Here is a 15,753-nt window from a genome sequence, read left to right on the forward strand (position 1 = left end):
GTAATAGGCAGGGCTTGAAAAACCCTGCGGCACTTTTACATTTTTTTCTACCCTACCCCGTTATTTAGATATTGGTGCCGTTATATTTGGCGCCCGATATTTAAATAACCCCCTGAACGGTCAATGGGGCGTGTACTGGCAAGAGCGCGTGTAACATCGCTGTGACACTGTCCAATCAGCTACGGACAGTGTAACAGCAAGAGCTGGAGAGAGGAGAACATATGCTTGCGCACGCACTCACTCTTCAGTTCCCGGCAGACAAGGACAAGACTGATCTCTTGCGAGAGATCAGTCTTGTACTTGTCTGCCGAACTGGAAAGGGGGCACGTCACTGCTACGGACAGTGCAAGAGCCTGCTATGGACAGAGCAGTGCAGTGCAAGAGCTGGAGAGAGGAGAGCGTGCATGCGTAGCAGTGACATGCCCCTTGCCAGTTCGGCAGACAAGTACTAGACTGTGTGATCTCTCGCCAGAGCTCAGTCTCGTCCTTGTCTGCCAAGAGCTGAAGAGAACTGGTCTTAGCTTTCTCCTCTCCCCAGCTCTCGCTGTAACATGGTCCATAGCTGATTGGACAGTGTCACAGCCATGTTACACGCCCCCTTGCCGTGAAACACCCCATTTGACAGTTCAGGGGGTTATTTTAATATCGGGCACCAAATATAACGGCACCGAAATCTAAATAACAGAGAAGGGTAGAAAAAAAATAAATGTAAAAGTGCCCCAGGGTTTGTGCAGCCCTGCCCATTACATGCTGAACTCAGCTGCACATGTATGGGGAGGTGAAAGGTTCTTTTTAAGTGTGATGGCATCCACACAACTTATGGGCGTATGGTCATCTTTTAGCTGTTCAAAATAGCCCCAATTTCAGCCTGAGCAGCCCCAACTAGAGGGCATACACATGACCTTATTCAAGATCAGTGTGATACAGGTCCTGACTACAGTGGTAATGCATTCTCATGAAGGCATGCATCCATCAGAGGTCATATGCTGTACCATATTCGCCTCTAGAAGTACTGCTTCAGTGCTAATCTTGAGGGCAATATGTGGTAACAGAAAACTGAACATCTGTAAGTGACATGGCCTTTGGCTGCGTTCACACTATTGGATGGCTCGGTTAACCTGTTCGGACGTATTTTTTCCCCACATGGTTTTGGGGGCATCTATATTCTCCCGGCTTCCATTCCATTGAGAAATGAAAGGGGAAACTGACCCTTCCTATACTAATGTGAATTCACCTATATGTGAGCATATAAGTACAGTGATCCCTATATCTGGGAAAATTACATTAGCATCAACTGTTACTTGTAAATGAATCCTAGCAACCAATTCCTTATTTCAGGTTATTATAGTCCCTTGTATAAAGTGTAGTATAAATCTGCACAATCCTGTGAGATCTGTCTAACAGCTTAGTAGTTAAGGCTTATGATGGTGGATACAGTATCCCAAGTGTGCCTGCCCAAGGTAGAATACCTTATTTTTATTTATTTTTTTAATTATTATAGGGGATCTACCATATTCCTTGCAATCCTTTTTCAAATAAGATACAGTTATTTTGAGCATTTTTTACATTTTAGGTAGACTCCAGTATGAGGAGGACTAGATATGTTCATATCAGAGCCAGCTCCCCCAGAGTCATTGTGAAACCTGTGTTGTTACAATCACCCTTTATCTTCCACCACATTCAGATGTTGCTAGAAACATTTGGTCCACATAATAATCAAATAGATCTATTATAAAAATAAACATGTATGTCTTGTATAAAATAATATGTATGCTTTTTTTCCTCCTCGTTACAACTGCACAGTACAAACAGACAGATTTTTATATCGTAATACTGTAATGTAAAGATATCAGCCTTAGCTTTCAAAATTTGGGGACATCAACAATGAGAAGAAATGGAGGTTTGACATGGAGGTTTGACAAAGTCCACATGTACTTTGTTTTCCATCCAAACACACACTTTTTGGAAGGTAAAATAAAAGGTCAAACATAATAAAATGGTCAAAAACACATTTTTGTCTATAGTTGAAATTAACGTTGCAGATATTATGAAATATAATTGCTGACTTTATTTACAAAAAAAACCATGTTCAAGTGAATTATTGTACAAAGGTAATAAATAAAAACCTTATTGTACCGTATTTTAAAAATAAGCTAGACAACAGAAAGATTTGTTCTGGGGTCAGTCACAGTAGTTGAAATGCTGATTCTGTAGATGCACAGTGTAGTGGATGAACTGATATTATAGAGCATCGTGTCCATTGCAAAGTGCAAAAAAATGGCTTTCCAGCTACTGACAGGCTGGCGCTGACGGACCTGCAACTTTTAATCTTACAAATTTATAATAATCTTTATAATGTTTAGAGAAGTATTCACAAAAAATACACATTATTTACACTGTCATATCAAACTTTTTTAGATGTATGATGGAAAGATCATAGCACCCCAATGTTCGGCAATGTCGAAATCTGCTCCGCTGATCCAGCAAAGTGGATAACACAGGTCAGATTATGTATTCCAAAAGCCTACACGTAACTTCTATCTTACTCCTCCCAAAAACGAAGGAGACCCAAACATTAAAATTGATACTCCTGCAGTTGTTGGGTTATGAGAAGATTAAATAAATAGTTGGATAAAGCCGATACTCTGTAACAGCCACAACTGGGAAATAGCCGATGGAACCACATAATAAGTAAGATTAAAATAGGGATTACACCGTCACACCAATGGGTAATTTATAATCCCGATTCTCTAGTGGAGGTCTCCTTGCGGTGCTTCTACACACACTTGTAGTACATTTATCCTCTTACCATATAGCTCAGGACAGTTTTTTGTCCAGGATATCGAAGCAATTGATTCCAAATGGACAATGCCATGAGTTCTTATTAAGAAGACTAAAAATGTATTTAAGTAAAAAAAAAAATATATATAATAATAATATACAAACAAAAACACAAACATAAGGCTTCAAATTTGCTGAGTGATGGTTTCTTGGAAACCACTGAGAAAAAGTCCTTTCACACCCATTAAAACGGTCAGCTATATGACCCGCCACATGTAATAGATTCAGTCTATAACACTGTTATGATTTCAGCCTGAACAGCTCTCGGCATTAAGCGATAATACAGTCATAACTTCCCTCTTGAAGAGCTTCGTCTTGCTCTTGTCTCGACACATTCTCCTCGTGTCTGCTGACGTTACAGCTGCCCGTGTCACTTTGAGGGCTGGCACTGTGGCTGGAGGAGCTGCGGCTGTCCTCTGCCCTGGGGCTGGATTGCTCTGCGACCTTTGAGATGACTGTGGGCTGAAAAGCTTCAGGTTGCGCTTGTTCCACTGTAACTTCACTCAGCTTCTGAAGTTGAGGTTTTATTAGGTTTAGTAATGGCTTGTATCCAGGGCTGCAGAATAATAGATATTGTAACTTGAAATAATACTCACATAAGGCATATAAACACAGTAGACAAGTAAAGCCTGGATGAGAGGATGGAAATGTTATTTAGAGATTATGAGATTAGCTGCATGGACATGTAAAACGGCCGCCATCAGCATCTACTGTTCGTAAAAAGTAGCAGATCATAAAGGTTACCTAGTTTTTACATTTATATAGACGTACACCTTAACATTTTTTTAAATTTTAAATTTAATTTTTTTTATCAGTCCAAGTAACAGGACATCAACTTTTGATTTGTGAAGCTCAAGTTTCGCACTATAAAACCCCCCCTTGGCAAGCCATAAAATCTTAGTGATCTCGCGGGCACAGGAGTTGTGTCGCAAGATCACCCGCGGAGGCACAGTTGTGGTTATCTGCTCCGACAACTGGAGAAAGCCCCCTTCCTCCTTTGTTTACACCCAGTATTGATCGCAGCAACATTTACAGAGGTTAAAACGGCTCACGGATCACCATAACTGTATTGAAAGATGCATTAACCCCTTAAAGGGGTTGTCCGAGATACCATCATATTTAAAAATAAAATTTCATACATTTACCCTTATACAGACATAAATAAAGCAGTATTTAAAAAAAAAAATCCACTTCCCACATATCTTCTTTGAATTTAGCGCCGTTTGTTTACATGCACTCCAGGTCCGGTTTGTTGATGTTTCCTTCTGATAAAACGTTTTTTCCCTGCATGCATTGCAGGCTGTAATGAGCGTGCATGTACAGCCTACCAAGAGTTCATGTGAGCTGTCCTTGCTTGTCCCCGCTGACATCCACTTTGCGCTGTGAGGAGTAGTAATTTTTTTGGCACCCCAACACCTCCGTAAAGGTCATCCCCCACCTCCATAGGAGGTCACACTCCCCCTCTCCCCACCTGTACGTAGCGCTATTGTACCTCACCGAAGGAGCGGAATCCCACTGTGGTCGTGGATTCCGCTCCTGGACGCTTCGCTTGATGTCTCTGTCCATATATGGACAGAGACATCAAGCGATCCGTTCTGGACCGGAATCACCGGCCACAGTGGCGCTATGTACATAAAGGCGGGGGGGTGTCTACAAATGAATGTAGTTCTAAAACAAATAAATGTGCCGGTGCTGACATTATACCTCGTAGACCGGGATAGTCATACGCTGGTGCCGTCCTTGTTCACTGTGAACACGCACAGGCGCACTCACAGTGAACAACTACATAGGCTGCGCGGGGACTAAAGAACAAGCAACAGCAGAAACGACACATCATCAGTGACGGGTCGTATACCATCCGAGGTCTCTCTGGTCCGAGACCATGTGATCAGTATACGACACGACAGTGGAGGAGGCAAAAAACGTCACGTCGGAGCTCATGTGATGAGCAGGAAAAAAGCAGCCGGAGTGGAGAACAGAAGCAAGATTGCAAGGGTAAGTATATTATGAAATTGTAAATATCTGCAATGTGGTTTTAAATGTAAAAAAATAAATCAAAAAAATCTCGGACAACCCCTTTAAGGACCAGATTATATTGGGCCTTAAATAATAATTGTGGTAAAACCCCTTTTATCACTTATCCACAGGATAGGTGATAAATGTATGATCACTGGGAGCCCCCCACGATCTCTAAAACAGGGGTCCCGACCCCGTCCCTCCTCACTGCACAATCGCAGTGAGGAGAACTTTAAAATCGAGCGGCCCCGCACATTCAAAGTCTATGGGAATAATAGCAACAGCCGAGTGCTGAACTCAGCTGCCTCAGTCAGCCCCATAGATATTGAATGGAGCGGCAGGGACCCCCGTTCTACTAATCGGTGTGTCCCCTCGAGATTATACATGGATCCTGTGGATAGTTGATAAAGGCGTTTTCCCTCAATTAACATTTAAGGACTAAGCATTTTTTTAATTAATTTTTTACACTTTTCATTGTCCCATTCCAAGAGCCAGAACTTTATTTTTTGGTCAATGTAGATGGCTTGTTTTTTTGTGGGCAGAGGTGTACAATTTTGGGGTACATATAATTATTAGCTTTTATAAAATTTTCTTCTTTGGGGTGGGGGTGAAAAAAACCTAGCAATTCCACCATAGCTTTTTTGGCATCTTTGTTCCGCCGTTTACCGTACACTAAAAATAAAAAGTTACCTTTATTCTACAGTTTGGTATAAGTAAGGCAACACCCAATTATAGTTTTAAGTTTTAGTACGTTTCCAGAAAAAAAAAAAAAAAAGGCTATTTTAATGGAAGAAAAAAAAAAAAAAGTTATTTTTGTGTTTTGATGGCTTTCCGAGAGCCATAGTTTTTTTTTATTTCGTTTTCCGTCTATGTAGTAGTACGAGGGCTTAATTTTTTATGGTAGGGGTTGTAATTGATATTGGTACCATTTCGAGGTAAATACAATTTATTAATTTTAATTTAAAAAAATTGGGGGATGCAAGCATTATCGCATGTCAGTATTACACTGACAAACAACAAAAATAGGCCATGCCTCTGGTATGGGCTACTAGGCAGATACTTATGGCCGACCTGGGGACTTTTTAGGTTGCCATGGTAACCCATCAAAACCCTGCGATCGTGTCGATGGGCTGGCAGAGGAATCCCCCTCACTTTATCAATAGCGACCGGTACATTTAATGGTTTAAACGGTCAGGTTCGGGTTTCTCTGATCCTGGCCATTACACTGAGAGTCTAGCTGTCAATCACCACCGGGCTCCACTGTAGCTTATGGTGCCTCAATGTAAGGCAATTCATGATGTACAGTTACGCCATTGTGCGTTAAGGGATTTAGGCACAGCAAACAATGACATACATAAGGGTGCGTCAAAGGGTTAAGGTGCAATGTAAGACCATAAACCGGTTTTGCAATTATGACCAATTAAGAGGTTTGACGGATGGTTATGTTTTTAAACAAGTGTTTATAGCCACTAGCATTCACATGCGGGCAGGAAGGTGATTGGTAATGGGACACCCTCAAGAGTTTACAGGTTGGGAAAAAAGATATATTTTTTTAAAGTGTTCAAACTCACCAGTTATTAGTGGCCCAGGCATCCACAGCCTGTATTCCGTTCTTCATGCCCTGTAACATCTCTTCGGCAACTTCAGGGCATTGCAAAAAGTTCAACACTTGGTTAATGACTGAAGAATCTCGCAGTATAAGACCAATAATCACACACCACTCCAGGCAGCCTGCCTCCATGAAAACATGCAACAGGTAACTGTAGAGAAAAAAAACCCAACATGTTAAATCACATGCAGCTCTACATCAATGCCCACTTAACCTTACCGCGCTATGAAAAGTTAATCCTAGTGTTCACAATATAGTGATCATAGGAAACTAAAAACATTCATATACACAATATGGGTGAAATGACTCACAGTATACATGTGTGTGCCTCTATCATCCCCTTTATATAAAACACTTAAAATAAATCCTTTGTGACTTAAATTTTTACATAACTAACACATACCGTAGTTGGACTTGAGATTTGTGAGGTCCCTTATTGGCCAGTTCCATTGAAATATGTTCTAGTTCGGACTGTGTCAGACTTAGGGTGGAGAAGTTCTCATCCACCATCGTCCAGTCCCCATCCACCATGGAACTTGTTTCAGTGAGGTCAGTTGCTGAACCAATGCTACATTCATCGCCTAGAAATACAACATTCAAAGAAAGAAAACAATTATAGTCTGCAACAAGTTAAAATATGGAGGGGATTTGATCCAATACACACTTGAGGATTAAAGCTAAGGAGCTCTGGGATGTGTATTAAACAAAAGTTTCTCTGTCCTGTAAATTTGGCACTCAATTTCTCATATGTGCTCCTGTACATTTACAATGCATCATTGGTACATGACAGTCCAAGACATAGCATATAATATGCGATCTTTGTTGTTAATCAGACACTTGTCGTTTTCTCCGCTTAGACTTCCACTTCCAACGTGTTAAGACTTCTGACCGTCATGAAGTTCTGCGCTAGAATTCTGGAACGGTTAGACTAGAAGACAAGAGTATGAAAGGAACATTTGTATGTATACCTTTATTTAATAAAGGAAAAAGGAGTGCATCCTGTGTGTGCAGACTGTGAGACGAGGCCGTGTCCATTTCTCGATGAGCGGCTCCAATACTACCCATCCAAGTGTGACTTCGAGGAACGCTTGGAACATCACTATCCACATCCAAAAAGTTCTCAGTAGACTGGGACTTCAGGATCTGCTCTCCAATCACTGCATAGAATAGCAACAGGACAATAGTTTTGTCTTTAAAATTCCAGACTAAAAATGTGTGTTTACCCCAGGCTGACTATTTGTATGGAGCAAAAAACATCTTATAAGGGAAAAATGATAGTAGTCCCTGCATCCAAAAAGCACATTGGAACATTCAGTTCAGGATCAGTCATATCAAACCATGCTTTCCACATGTTAACAACAAAAACAACTTTTTTGGGAGTAGTCTGCAAGTTTTCGCTGTCAGAAGACTGGCATTATTGCGTAAAAACTGATTTTTCTGCGTAAAATTAAGACTTTTGCCAATCCTCTGTAAAATCTTGAATGGAGTAGCTCAATCATTATTATGTTTTTTTTTTTAGGAATTAACATATCTAATTTCCACTTGAGCTGTGAAGGCAAGACTGGGGAACCAAAATAACTTTTGGATGATGCTTGGTAAAGAATAGAGGTCATACCCTTATAGTTATTGAACCTAGTTATTATATTAATCGTGGCACCAACCAGATACACCAATCTAATTTTTGTTATTAGTAGCCATAAAAGGCACGTCTAAACTGGTAATGTTGAAATAATGCATTATTTGGTAAATTAAATGTTTTTCGTAACATATAAAATGTTTTCATTTCACCCTCACGAATAATATGCACAGCCAATTTGATAATATACTATAAAACCTTTACTTAAAGGGGTTATCCCATGAATCATGTTCATACCCAAATCCAGAAATTATGTTAATAGCTGTTTTAGGCAATGTTTTCAGACTGAAAAATTTGAGGCTGACCCTCAGGTTTCTACCAGAGATTGGCAGTTTCATCTGCAGCTAATCTGCGCGTGACTACCAAACATGGTTTTCGACATGTTACTTTTTCTGCAGTGTGGAAGTCAGCACAGAACGCGTGAAAACTTCTGTCATCTGCACACAACATTAAATTAACTTGTATTTGTTTTATGATAAAAACACGCTTAATTTTTTTGCTGCCCTGTGTCCCCCCTGGTGCTGCTGGGGGAGGGGCTCTGAGCTGAATCAGTCTCCTTTCCGCTCTGGTAGCCCACAATATAGTCCCTTCTTACTTTCCCTGCAGATAAGTAACATGGGATCCAGAAAAGTGAAGATATATACTGTGTGACATCCATAGTATGAACTCCCTTACTCTTTTTTTTATTTCATTACATTTTCCTTGGTTTCTGAGTGGGCATTTCAAGGGTTCATATCAGATGTCAGGATATAGAGATTTACAGTCCTAACAAGCTGAGAAAAAGATGAAGTCTTCTCATCTATACTGCCATGCTACTGCAGAGGCTCTGCTCCTTCCTGGACAACTATGGCAGAAATCTATTCCTATTGGCTACACTGCAGTGAACAGTGGAGCCTTATGTAGAGACCTGACTGAGGGGAGAGTGACTGAGCATGTGTGTCCACCAGCACTCGGCGCATTAGGTGGACGTGCGCATTGCTATATGTCTTGTATGTAAATAAATGTCAGAACTCTTCGCTGGATAATTATTATGTTTTTTTTTTTTGGAAACCTCATGTAAATGGCAAACAATGTTAATTATTTTATGACCTATACAATGATTATTATATGTAATGGTGGAAAAAAACATTATAAAATTATACCTCCAGCTACAGATCAAAAAAAGCCATTGTCAAAAAATGTGCTGCATATCTTTTTCATGCCATTTGGCGTTTATATTTTATCTTCTTCACAACATAAAATATGATTTTCACCAGTAAGCAAGACTGCATCTGAAATTTATCCTGGGAGGGTCCTAGAATAGCCCTTAAAAAATCATAGGAAACAAACTCTAAAGGGGCAGATTTACCGAGGCTGGCATTTCATACGCCAGTCATAGTTATCTGCTTATTAATACATTTATTGCATCTTCCAGCGGGACATGCGGCGCAAGGAACTCTGCCTTGTGCCATCCATTCACCTTCCCCTATCATTGCACATAAAATAAAAAATAATTACACTCAACCTCGCCGCTCTTCTCCTCTCTGGCTCCCTCAGTGCACACCGGCTTATACAATGTCCTAACTCCGGGCAGCGCCAGGGCCTTATATGCGACACAGCACTCAACTTCATCAGCGTTGCTTCACACACAAAGTCCTGACACGGATGTCCGGCGCCAGCACCGTGTATGAGCCACCACACCCGGAGGATAAAAGGGAGCATTCATTTTTTTCAATTATTTTTTATTTAATTGACCGGTGAGGGGTGGGGGAGCAAGGTTCAGTGCCCAGCCCGGGCCTCTACCTTGCTACATCTGACAGAGTGAAATCTATGCCAGCTAGGACATGGCGTAGATTTCCCCTTTAATTTACGCCAGTTTTCTGGTGTAAATTATAATAAATTTGTTGCCTGCTGTGACCCTGCAAATTTTGTCAAGCCACTCCCCCTTTCCACAAAAGTGACAAGGACAGTGGAAAAAAAAAAAAAACACAATTTTTGGGCCCCTTTTGCAACCTTTCTATGCCAACGTTTTATAAATTCCCCACTAAGAGTTTGTAGCCAAGTACAGCAAACACACCTGTCCGGAACTTGCCATTCTTAAATGGAGAGCTAATGGAAGAGACTGGTATTACTGGAAAAGGCCAAAGGAAATCCTTATGAAGCTTCTTCAAGGCAGTAACAAAATCTTCCACCCGTGCGGCCCGTGTGCGCTCCTTGCATAGCCAGCCTATGAGTTCAAATCCGAGCTGAGCAGAGAAACAGCCAAGGTCTTTCAGCCGGATTTCTTCCAGCAGTCGCCGAGCATGCCGCCACAACATCATGTCAATGTACATGTTCTCTGCGCAATCACTGTCTTTACTCCACCTAAACACAGACAAGAAGATACTCACAGCAAATAAACCACCATCAAGTCACCAAAGCAACCTCCGCTTTACATAGCATCTGTATTTATACATATATTTGATGCAGGAGTTTGTCCAGAATGGTTTCATGTATGTCTTAATATCATCAAGGGGAAATTCTGGGTATCGTCACTGCCCAATAAGAAAATGCATACCTTCCCGTAAAATATTCCACAAATCAAGTCTTTATGGATGCTCATGGCACCTGACTGACAGAAATGTCTACTTATATAATAAAATAGTTATGTAAAAACATGTAATAAGTAACAGTAATAAGAACAACCAGTTCCAAGGTGTTTATTGAATATCCCCTCACAATGCTCATGAAGCTTATGGAAAAAGTTCCAGAAAACGGCATTGTAAGCGTATAGTCTGACGATATGTTAGGAGTAAGCCGGTGATATAGAGTCTGGTTTGGAGATGTCAAGAATTCGGTTTATACTCACCGTTTACCAGCAGGGCCAGAAGGCATGCTCAGCGTTTTCTGAAGGCTAAACTTGCCAACAGGAAGATTCTCAGCACATTGGGACAAACTTATGCTGCGGTTTCTAAAAAATTCAAAACCACCGGCAGAGGTCGGCTCCTGGACAAAAACACAGACGACATCAAAAACTATTTTTCTTTCACATGTAAGAGAAACCAGCATGTTCACTCACAATCACATATAAAACATATATGCAGCTTTGACCGATACTAATAGAGACAGACAATTTATTGAAACGATGGTTGTCAGAGTAATGCGGCAATCTACAATGTGCCAACGACATCCATTACAACCAGCGGAAAACTTGGAAACATAGGAAAAATATATGTACTACAGAGTAACAGGCTAAATAGATGTATGGAAAAAAAAATGTAGATAGGGATTCCTGGTACCCCCTTGCAGAAGTTTATATGGTTTCCTTTATTTATACATTCTGACACACAAAACAGAATTTCAAGAGGCTATTATCAAATCCTAACTGTTATTATTATAGTTAATATAGATGGCCAGTGATGTGACAATATAGATGGCCAGTGATGTGACAATATAGATGGCCAGTGATGTGACAATATAGATGGCCAGTGATGTGACAATATAGATGGCCAGTGATGTGACAATATAGATGGCCAGTGATGTGACAATATAGATGGCCAGTGATGTGACAATATAGATGGCCAGTGATGTGACAATATAGATGGCCAGTGATGTGACAATATAGATGGCCAGTGATGTGACAATATAGATGGCCAGTGATGTGACAATATAGATGGCCAGTGATGTGACAATATAGATGGCCAGTGATGTGACAATATAGATGGCCAGTGATGTGACAATATAGATGGCCAGTGATGTGACAATATAGATGGCCAGTGATGTGACAATATAGATGGCCAGTGATGTGACAATATAGATGGCCAGTGATGTGACAATATAGATGGCCAGTGATGTGACAATATAGATGGCCAGTGATGTGACAAGTGGAAGCGTCAATGGAAAACAAACTATATGGTTACACAATCTTGGGTGAAGTAATAAGGAAATTCCAGTACATTATTGCCTTTTTTGTGGATAAGATTTTAGTCAAAAACTCACAAAATTATAAACTTGAAAAAAAATGTGATGTGTTGGAATTTTCTTTTCGCCGTACCTAACCATTGTGTAACCATGAAGTAGAATTACTATGAGGTCTCCAGTCTCATAAGGCCCTGCTCACACAGAGTTTCTGCAGGCAGAAAATTCTGCCTCAAAATTCCGTTTGGAATCTTGAGGCAGATTTTGATCTGCCTGCACGCCATTTGCTGCATCTTTTGCTCGCGCAAATTGAGTGCCACGGGCAAAAACGCCATGAAATACGCTTTCTCTGCCTCCCATTGATGTCAATGGGAGGTCAGAGACGTAAACGCCCGAAGATGGGGCATGTCGCTTCTTTTTCCCGCAAGCGTTTTTTTCCGCTGGCGGAAAAAAACAGCCTCCGCCGCCCATTGAAATCAATGGGAGGCATTTTTGGACGTTTTTGGCGCTTTTTCCGACGCGGTTTCCACGTAAAAAAAAAAAACTGTGTGAACAGGGCCTAACAGTTCCTACTGACAACACTATCAACCTAGGGCTTCAAGCAAAAAGGCATATAATTCTTTAAATTATACAGATAATCAAAATTGAGCCTTAGGTGCGGTGTGTGATCACTTGTAATAAGGGACAATTCTGGTAATTATTGTCTCGATTAATATCATCCTGACATAATAGTCAAGTCTTTGTGTAAAAAGATTGCAGAAGAAATGAGTGCTTTAAACGGATGTCCCAAGTAATGTTTACCTGCGAAGTGGGAGTCGCTGGAGGGGTGTCACATTCACCTGATCCGATAGCCTTCAGAAACCGTATCATGTGCCTGCAAAGATCCCACTTGCCCTGCTCCAATGCAGTGTTAAATAGGAGAGTTGCATGCTGTCTGCTTACCGCTGCTGCCTCCATGTTCTGTAACAAGACATAGATACTTTGATTTCAACTAGTAATCGTAAACAAAAACTAATATCTATAGTATGTCAATTTATAGTATAAACAGATTAAAAGTTTTCATTCCCCCTCCTGACATAAAAAAAATTACAAAATGTTTTTTTCCCCCATGCAGCTATGATATAAGAAATCCTGCATGCAGACTTAATTGGTCCAACTGAAATGCATGCTCAGATATCCAACGCACTTGCACAATTTTTCTAGTGCCAGAGGTTCACTGATAAACACCCCCCCCCCCCCCAACGGCCCAATTATTAATATTAAAAAAGAAGAGATAAAAAAAATTATATATATATATATATATATATATATATATATATATATATATATATATATATATTTCTGGGATTCAAGAATTTTCAGATTTCAACAGTATATAATGTATAAGCTAATAAAGGAGTTGTATACTACATATATATGGCTACCTGGAGGATGATGAGATAAGAAGCAGCTGTGTCAAGGTCCTGAGCCATTAGGCACTCCTCAAATAAGTCCTTAGGGTTGCCTACAGCAGCAAACAGGTAATTCCAAAGGGCATACTCTGTCTTCCGAGCACAATGCACCACTGTCTGAAGAAAGAGGGGGAATTCCGTGATGAATTTAGCCACGGTGGGGAGAAGTGGGTCGGGAATGGGTTCCCGTGAGGTAGCTTCTTCTTCCAATACTTCATGGAGCATGAGTTCTAGCACATGTGGGAAATAAGGTAAAGAGGCACAAGAGTGGGCTAAGAGCAAAGCTTGCTCTCCTAAATTCCTGACTAACAGCTGTCTTAGGATGTGGTGGAGGTAGATCTGGGAGGTCCTCTCTACAATACAGTAAGGGAACTGAACCTCCAAATGTTCAGCAGGAGAGCCAAGGTTGTTCAAACAGTCATAAGCCACAGTTTCATTAATGGCTCCAAGAACCAGAGCATCTTCAAACAGAACTGCAAGTGGGTAGATGTTGATGTGAAAAGGCAGCATTATCCGTCTGGACAGGAAGGAATGTGGTTTACGATGATCTCTGGGGAACAAAGGAAGCCAAACCTTCATGCCTGCTCCACCACAGCTAAGCCACAATGCCTCCAGCAGATGCCGCTTTTGCTTGTTGGCCCGACAGGTGCTCCAGACATTTTCCACAGACTGTGCTAGAACCACCGGAGCACAAAATGGCAGCTTAAATAAAAGGAAAAAAACATTAAAACAGATAACTCAACATTCGTAAATCTTGCAATTCAGGTCCAGTCTACTGATACTTTAGCACACCAGAACGAATATAGAGGAAAAAAAACAAAACTATTCCATTGGAATTTCCAGTATTGCTTACAAGATTTTTTTTCTTTTATTACAAAAAAAAATAAAAAAAAGTTATCTACAATCACATGGGTAAATTATTCGATGTAGACACACTATCGATAAATAGTTTGTTTTAAAGTAAAGAGAAGTCAGGAAAATAATTAATTAGCCAATGCCGGAAAGATCTCCAGGATGTACATCTAAGTCACAATGTGGGAAATTAAGTCACATACACGACAAACATGTCTGTCCGAATGCAATAAGGGATTAAGGCCCTGCTCACATCTGCGTTCACTATTCCATTGTTCTGCCCCATCAGAAGAATGAAAATGCTGGAAGCGACAGTTCTGTTTAACAAAGGAGACACCGGCACTCAATGAAACCCATAGACTTTGGCTCCGATCGTTTCCCGCCTGAATGTCCGTGATTTTACCAGAAACCATAGCGGAGCATGCTGCGATAAGGTTTCCGGTAATCTCTGCCAGATCTGCGACGCAGGCCCCTAACGAAGCCTCCAATGCAGAGGTGAACAGAGCCGGAGACATTTGTCTATCACATTTTACAACTGCTTCTCATACCAAATATATCGAATATTATTTCAGGCAGTTAAATTATGTAGTAAATCTAGCTAAACACAGGATCAGAACTACAAATTCAGGTCTTAAAGCCAAAACACAAGAAGGTAAGATGATAGCGTGGATCATAAATAAAAGATTTATATAAAGTATATATATATTTCGCTACAATCCCATAAATGTAGACAAATCTCCAACATTTACCATCTCTACAAAAAATGTTCCAACTTTAGATGCTAAACCATAAATGCTGCATAGGGTGCGAAGCACTTGTTTATACAAAGTCTGTATTGCTAGATTACCTTCATTTGATCATAAAAATGCCATAACTTATTTGCATGATGTGGAGGACTAGAGGATACAAATGGATCAATGTACATAGCAGGTCCATACATTACTACATGGACACGTGTATACCAAGTTTTGACACATAAGCCACATGACATGCACATGATGCGGATTTTCCACAGCTTAAGGCCTTATTCACACAAACGTGTGAGTTTTGCGCGCGCAAAAAAAGGCAGCATTTTACGCGCGTCGCAGTTGCGTGTGTCATAAGTGTTTGCTGCGTGATTTTCACGCATATGCCATCTTTATGACATGCGGTTTTGATGTTTAGAAAAAGAAATAAAGGAAGTGCTTTTATTTTTTCCTACATTTCTTTATCTACTGTTGCGCGAATCACGCGCGTCACAAGGAAGTGCTTCCGTGTGCTGCGCACGATTTTCACGCACCCATTGACTTCAAATGGGTGCGTGATGCGTGAAAAACGGCCAAGTATAGGACATGTCGGGAGTTTTACGCAGCGGACATACGATGCGTGAAAATCACGGACAGTCTGCATGGCCCCATAGACTAGCATAGGTCCGTGCGAAGCGCATGATTTTCAGGCGCGTATCACAGCCGTGAAACACGGTCGTGTGAATA

At 40.7% G+C, this 15,753-nt stretch overlaps 1 protein-coding gene across 3 annotated transcripts in view; it reads right to left on the minus strand.

Moving 5' to 3' along the window:
* Positions 1-759: 759 nt before the first annotated feature.
* RIC1 (RIC1 partner of RAB6A GEF complex) overlaps positions 760-15,753 on the minus strand; it is a 137,868-nt gene continuing 122,874 nt past the window's right edge. For all 3 annotated transcript variants that reach the window (XM_075827391.1, XM_075827381.1, XM_075827373.1), the window contains exons 19-26: positions 13,403-14,131; positions 12,780-12,938; positions 10,930-11,066; positions 10,159-10,445; positions 7,435-7,623; positions 6,870-7,047; positions 6,429-6,617; positions 760-3,397 (exon numbers count right to left, since the gene is read on the minus strand). In XM_075827391.1, the coding sequence (XP_075683506.1) occupies positions 3,112-3,397; positions 6,429-6,617; positions 6,870-7,047; positions 7,435-7,623; positions 10,159-10,445; positions 10,930-11,066; positions 12,780-12,938; positions 13,403-14,131 (2,154 nt within the window). In that variant the 3' untranslated portion in view covers positions 760-3,111. The remainder of the gene's footprint in view (positions 3,398-6,428; positions 6,618-6,869; positions 7,048-7,434; positions 7,624-10,158; positions 10,446-10,929; positions 11,067-12,779; positions 12,939-13,402; positions 14,132-15,753) is intronic.

This window comes from Rhinoderma darwinii, chromosome 1 (assembly GCF_050947455.1).
Source record: "Rhinoderma darwinii isolate aRhiDar2 chromosome 1, aRhiDar2.hap1, whole genome shotgun sequence".
In the NCBI taxonomy this organism is placed as follows: Eukaryota; Metazoa; Chordata; class Amphibia; order Anura; family Rhinodermatidae; genus Rhinoderma; species Rhinoderma darwinii.